General features: G+C 32.4%; 2 protein-coding genes across 2 annotated transcripts; both read right to left on the reverse strand.

Moving 5' to 3' along the window:
- Window positions 1-6: 6 nt before the first annotated feature.
- On the reverse strand, window positions 7-1,162 carry LOC109590106 (uncharacterized; the record flags this gene model as incomplete). The annotated part of the gene is made up of 3 exons (XM_020006050.1): window positions 1,108-1,162; window positions 485-1,057; window positions 7-435 (listed from the first exon to the last, which is right to left on the reverse strand). Coding segments are annotated over exons 1-3 (1,051 nt in total), but the record flags the coding sequence as incomplete, so codon positions are not given.
- A 174-nt stretch (window positions 1,163-1,336) lies between these two features.
- LOC109590107 (uncharacterized) lies at window positions 1,337-6,417 on the reverse strand. The gene is made up of 17 exons (XM_020006051.1): window positions 6,339-6,417; window positions 5,707-6,264; window positions 4,931-5,656; window positions 4,722-4,825; window positions 4,631-4,669; window positions 4,529-4,579; window positions 4,420-4,476; window positions 4,298-4,369; window positions 4,218-4,250; window positions 4,043-4,170; window positions 3,793-3,994; window positions 3,673-3,740; window positions 3,474-3,627; window positions 3,335-3,430; window positions 3,166-3,279; window positions 1,557-1,642; window positions 1,337-1,510 (listed from the first exon to the last, which is right to left on the reverse strand). Exons 1-17 carry the CDS (start codon window positions 6,382-6,384, stop codon window positions 1,345-1,347), a joined length of 2,700 nt encoding a protein of 899 aa, XP_019861610.1. The 5' UTR covers window positions 6,385-6,417; the 3' UTR covers window positions 1,337-1,344.
- Window positions 6,418-7,103: the final 686 nt, after the last annotated feature.

The following is a 7,103-nucleotide window of genomic DNA, read 5'->3' on the forward strand; positions in this document are numbered from 1 at the left end:
TAGAACTGTCTAGTGGTTCCAGTTCTAACTCGCCATTGTGATTCTCAATTTCATAATTGAGTGGTCCATTGTATTGCTGGTAGTACATTCTTGCATCATTTGAACTGTCTATCACTAGTATATCATTGGGTTTAACTTCAACTGGATTGATTAGGCTCACGTTATACAAATTAGTACTAATATTAGTAGCACCAGTAATGTTAGGACGTAACACATTGATCAGTTGAGATGATCTTTTAAGTTGAATTAATGGGTAATGATTTTCAAATCTTAAAGTTCCCAGTATTATGTTTTTGATTGTTCCGTTACACGTGAACCGGATATCAAGGAATGCTCTTACTTCATTTGTAACCCTTGTAATCCTAGTGATACCAGAGCTATTTGTAATCACATCATTTTGACTTAAGAAACCTTGAAAGCAGTCATCATTTGGTTCTAAAAGTTAAAACAAAACATTCTATTTTTGCATTTACATTTTACTAACCTGTTATTGGATGCATAATGACATTAAAAGAACGCCAAGTATTAAAATTAGTTGAATAAACAAGTGGATCATTATTGATATCTGCAGCTTTTACTCTTAGTAGATCTATGTCTATTGATTGACGTACTGTATAAAACCTAACAACACTATTACCATTGGCTGGTTGATATATTCCTAAACGAGTGCTTGAATTAAAACTGATTGATCTAGAAAACATGAATTTGTAGGTTCCATTTGTGCTAAAATTAGCTGGTGTTAAAACAACAGAAATATTCTGTTGCTTGTAGTAATAAGCAGGATTGCCATTGCTTATCCTCCATACCTCAAAAAGAGGATATTCATTACGACTCTCAGTTACTGTTCTAATGTCTACTCCTAGTACAAGTCCAGTTATCACATGTGAGCTGTTGCAGGATGGCTTTGGTATAAAATCATATCCAAATATCCATCTTGTTGGTTGTGATTCAGCTAGTCTAGTGACTGATGATTCCACACTGGATGTGATCTGCTCAGCCTTAGCAGTGAGGAGATCATGACTCATGAATCCTTCAGTACAAGACTCAACTGCACCAGCTACAAAGACAATAAATAATACATTATTATGGAATAAACGTGTGCAATACCTTGTAACAGACAAATGGATAAAAGAACAAGTAGATCTAACTCCATCATGCAAGTTGTATGCACACCTAGACTCAGCACTTAGCACAATTCCTTATTAGGTAAGAGCAATAAAGCAAAGTATATTAAATTTAGCAGTATAATCAAATGATATAATCATAAAAAACATAAAAACTTAAACAACATATAAGTACATAAAAATAATAATAATAATCAAGCAAATATAAAACAAAATTAAGTTACTGATACATATTTTGTAGTTCAGTATATAGTTGATATCCAGTCTCCAGTGGTCCTCCTATTACTGTAGTATCACTTGATACTGTACTCAACAGTTTAGCATCAGATAATGAGAGTCTTGATACTAACTGTACAAATGTAGGACGACTACCAGTATCTGGATGCCTATAAATAAACAAATATTAATAATACAGTAATTAATGATACATACCAGCATTGTATCATCATCTCATATATAGACCTGGGACAACCAGGAGGAGGAGGAAGACGAAATCCTGAATCAACTCTTCTTAAACACTAGGAAATAAGTCAAATAAAAAATAACCATGGGCTTGAAAAAAACCGTTTTTTTTTTTCAAAAATTGGGCCATTTTTAAAATGCTAAAAATTCTGTCAACAACAACTTAAACTTTCTACATAGTATAAGGACATCAATAAGTATCAAAAGATGTAATAAATTTTGGAGTGATTTTGGAGCCATTTCTTTAAAAAACCATGGGCTATAGCCTTGGGTATTTTTCAAAATTGGCTCATTTTTAAAAATGCTCATAACTCAAGAATATTTGTCAGAAACAGCTCAAACTTTCTACATAACACAAAGGCATCAATATGTATCAAAAAATGTAGTAAAAAATTTGAGGTGATTTTGGAGCCATTTTTTGAAAAAACCATGGGCTATAGCCTTGGGTATTTTTCAAAAATTGGCTCGTTTTTAAAAATGCTCATAACTCAAAATTATTTGTCAAAAACAGCTCGAGCTTTCTACATAGCACAAGAACATCAATATGTATCAGAAAATGTAATAAAAATTTGGGGTGATTTTGGAGCCATTTTTTTGAAAAAACCATGGGCTATAGCCTTGGGTATTTTTCAAAAATTGGCTTGTTTTTAAAAATGATCATAACTCGAAAAATATTAGTCGGAAACAGCTCAAACTTTCTACATAGCACAAAGGCATCAATATGTATCAGAAAATGTAATAAAAATTTGAGGTGATTTTTGAGCCATTTTTTGAAAAAAACCATGGGCTATAGCCTTGGGTATTTTTCAAAAATTGGCTCGTTTTTAAAAATGCTCATAACTCAAAATTATTTGTCAAAAACAGCTCGAGCTTTCTACATAGCACAAGAACATCAATATGTATCAGAAAATGTAATAAAAATTTGGGGTGATTTTGGAGCCATTTTTTTGAAAAAACCATGGGCTATATATAGCCTTGGGTATTTTTCAAAAATTGGCTTGTTTTTAAAAATGATCATAACTCGAAAAATATTAGTCGGAAACAGCTCAAACTTTCTACATAGCACAAAGGCATCAATATGTATCAGAAAATGTAATAAAAATTTGAGGTGATTTTTGAGCCATTTTTTGAAAAAAACCATGGGCTATTATAGCCTTGGGTATTTTTCAAAAATTGGCTCATTTTTTTAAATGCTCAAAAACTCAAAAAATATTTTTCAGAAGCAGCTCAAACTTTCTACATGGCATAAAGATGTATCAGAAAGTGTAATAAAAATTTTTAGTGATTTCGGACCCATTTTTGAAATATCAACATGGGATACAGCCTTGGGTATTTTTTCAAAAAAATTGGCTTGTTTTTAAAAATGCTCATAGCTCAAAAATATTTGTCGGAAACAGCTCAAACATTCCACATGGCTTAAGGTATACATCAAAAAGTCCAATAAAATTTTGGGGGTGATCAAATGAAATATTCAAACTTGATTGGAAATAGTACAAACTTTTTACTCAATATATAAACATGCATGTGTTAAAAAAATTATAAGAACGAATCATCTTTCAACAACTTTTTGATTACATACCTCTTGATTGGTGCAGTTTTCAAATGGTTTATGTCCCAGACTCCATATCTCATACATTACTACACCATAACTCCATACATCACTAGCACTGGAATAACGCTTGAAATGCAAAGCCTAGTGATAATAATGTACAATACAATTGAGTTAGTTTTTAGTGATTGATTGTTACTTCAGGAGCTGTCCATTTGATAGGAATCCTCTTTGCAGTAGTAGATACATAGTAATTTTCATCATGTAGATCTCTTGACATTCCAAAGTCAGCAATCTGTTCAATAATGTTATAAATATTAATACACTAAACACTTTACTTTACACATTCCATGATCAGTCATCAGTATATTCCTAGCAGCCAGGTCTCTGTGTACAAACCCTTTCTTAGACAAGTACTCCATACCTGAAGCAATCTGACGACAGAAACTGAGCAGTAGACCTGGTACTGTTGATGCTACCAGTTCTCCTGGTCTATAATACACAATATTAATAGCATAATCTACTGATAGTACATACTGTGGTTGGAGAGTGTGAAGGTATTGTCTCATGTCTCCATGAGGTATTAACTCCAGTACTATCATCAACTGTTCTCAATAATTATAATAAAATAATTATTAATTATATTAACTAACTCACTGGCTCTCCAACAGTGACCATTCCATGTAACTTGACAATGTTAGGATGATGAAACTGACCCATAATGGCTGCCTCTTGAAGAAACTTGACCTTATCTTGTTCCACTGAACTATTCTTTAATGTTTTAATGGCAACTGGCTTTGATAACCACATTCCTTCATAGACAGTACCAAATTGGCCTGATCCTAACTCTTTAATTGTTCTATGATAATAATGATAATAGTTAAAATAATTTTTTGGTCTCATTTACTGAATATCTTTTTTTGCAATTTCTCTAAATCCTTTTGATGATAACTGGTGATACAGACAATCTGTGTCATCACCAGGCTGCCAGTAAAGTGGTTCTTCTTGAACAAATTGTGTCGGTGATGCTGATAGCTACAAAAAATGGCATTATCACATTGCTCATTCTAAAATCGTTTAACCTGTGCATGTGAGGGATCTATTTTTGCTTGGCTCTGAAATTTAAAAAATGTATAAATCATTGTTATTTTGTATGACTTACACTTGATATGGGAACTGCATACATTTGTGGCGTCACTATGCTGCTATTCTTGTCAATATTGCTACCAATAATCTATGCATTGTGCATCACATAAAATATTATTTAACTAATAATGACTTTACTTCATCAGTGTACATTGGATTCTCTAATGTATTTGGACTTGGAATGACAACAGGAGTCTATTAAAAAAATAATTATATACACAAATAAACTGATATTCTTAATAGTTACTGAAGGACTTGTTAATTTATGAACTGTGACTGTTTCATATTTTGGTGCTTCCTATAATTATTTCAAAAAAAATACTATTGTACCTGTATTTTTTATACAAACCTGCTCAGAATAAGATGGATTATAGAGTCCTTTTTTAATCTGCATTAATAATAATTAAGGTGGTAGGTTTCAAATTTTTTCTCATACTTACTGTATTATCTACAGGTTGACTGTAGTCTAGATCATGAATTTTATGATACATATTAGAGCCTTCGGTGCTAAAGCTGCCACTTGCGACAATAGTATAATCGTGATCTAAAAAGGAGTAACAGTTTATACAGTTGAGAAGGGAGGGTAAGACTATGACAGCCACACATTTAAAAGGAGTAACAGTTTACATGCAATATCATGATGACATACCAATCTGTGACGAGGCAGATCTCGTGATTGTCAAACTGTTTAGACGTATTGTTTTTCTTTTATTTCTAGTTCTAGCAATAAGGACAATAACAATGACCAAAATTGTGACTCCTATAATCAATATGATAGCACTAGTTATCGTTCCAGCAATCACACCAATGTTATTATCAAGAGATTCAGGACCAGTTGAAGGTGAAGTAGTAGCACTTACATCAAGACTAACATAGTTACTAGCTGATACAAATTCACTTGTGCTAGCACTAGCTACAATAGATATCAGAGGGTAATTATTAGAACTGTCTAGTGGTTCCAGTTCTAACTCGCCATTGTGATTCTCAATTTCATAATTGAGTGGTCCATTGTATTGCTGGTAGTACATTCTTGCATCATTTGAACTGTCTATCACTAGTATATCATTGGGTTTAACTTCAACTGGATTGATTAGGCTCACGTTATACAAATTAGTACTAATATTAGTAGCACCAGTAATGTTAGGACGTAACACATTGATCAGTTGAGATGATCTTTTAAGTTGAATTAATGGGTAATGATTTTCAAATCTTAAAGTTCCCAGTATTATGTTTTTGATTGTTCCGTTACACGTGAAACGAATATCAGGAAATGCTCTCACTTCATTTGTAACCCTTGTAATCCTAGTGATACCAGAGCTATCTATAATCACATCGTTTTGACTTAAGAAACTTTGAAAGCAGTCATCACTTGGCTCTATAAAATAAAAAATATTTTACCTTATAGCACATAATAATACTATTGACCTGTTATTGGATGTATAAGGACATTGAAAGAAGTAGATATGAGATCAGATTGTGATAGTTGATCATTATTGATGTCATCATCTTCTACTCTTTTTATGCCTGTTGATTGACTCACTCTATAAAACCTAACAACACTAGTATCATTAGCTGGTTGGTATATTCCTAAACGAGTGTTAGAATTAAAACTGATTGGTGTAGGAAATATGAATTGGTAGGTTCCATTTGTGCTAAAATTAGCTGGGGTTAGAGCAACAGAAATACTCTGTTGTTTAATGAAACTATTAGAATTAGAATCTCTTGTCCATATTTCAAAAAGAGGATATTCATTACGACTCTCATTGACTGATCTAATGTCCACTCCTAGTGTGAGTCCAGTTATCACATGTGAGCTGCTACAGGATGACTTTGGTCTAAAATGACGTCCAAATATCCACCTTGTTGGTTGTGATTCAGCTAATGCAGTGACTGATGATCCCACACAGGAAGTGATCTGCTCAGCCTTAGCAGTGAGGAGGTCTTGACTCATGAATCCTTCAGTACAAGACTCAACTGTACCAGCTACAAAGACAATAAATATAACACATTATTATGAAATATATATATATATATATATATATATATTTGTGCAGTACCTTGTAACAGACAAATAGATAAAAGAACAAGTAGATCTAACTTCATCTTGCAAGTTGTATGCACACCTACACTCAGCACTTAGCACAATTCCTTATTAGGTAAGAGCAATAAGGCAAAGTATATTAAATTTAGCAGTATAATCAAATGATAATTATAAAAGACATAAAAACTTAAACAACATATAAATACATAATAATAATAATAATAATAATCAAACAAATATAAAACACAATTAAATTACTGATACATATTTTGTAGTTCAGTATATAGTTGGTGTCCAGTCTCCAGTGGTCCTCCTATTACTGTAGTATCACTTGATACTGTACTCAACAGTTTAGCATCAGATAATGAGAGTCTTGATACTAACTGTACAAATGTAGGACGACTACCAGTATCTGGATGCCTATAAACAAACAAATATTAATAATACAGTAATTAACGATACATACCAGCATTGTATCATCATCTCATATATAGACCTGGGACAACCAGGAGGAGGAGGAAGACGAAATCCTGAATCAACTCTTCTTAAACACTAGGAAATAAGTCAAATAAAAAATAACCATGGGCTTGAAAAACCTTCGTTTTTTTGTCCAAAAATTGGGTTATTTTTAAAATGCTAAAAATTTTGTCAACAACAACTTAAACTTTCTACATAGTATAAGGACATCAATAAGTATCAAAAGATGTAATAAATTTTGGAGTGATTTTGGAGCCATTTCTTGAAAAAACCAGTGGGCTATAGCCTTGGGTATTTTTCAAAA

The sequence above is a fragment of the Amphimedon queenslandica genome, unplaced genomic scaffold (assembly GCF_000090795.2).
Source record: "Amphimedon queenslandica unplaced genomic scaffold, v1.1 AMPQUscaffold_10494_Cont16845, whole genome shotgun sequence".
NCBI lineage: Eukaryota > Metazoa > Porifera > Demospongiae > Haplosclerida > Niphatidae > Amphimedon > Amphimedon queenslandica.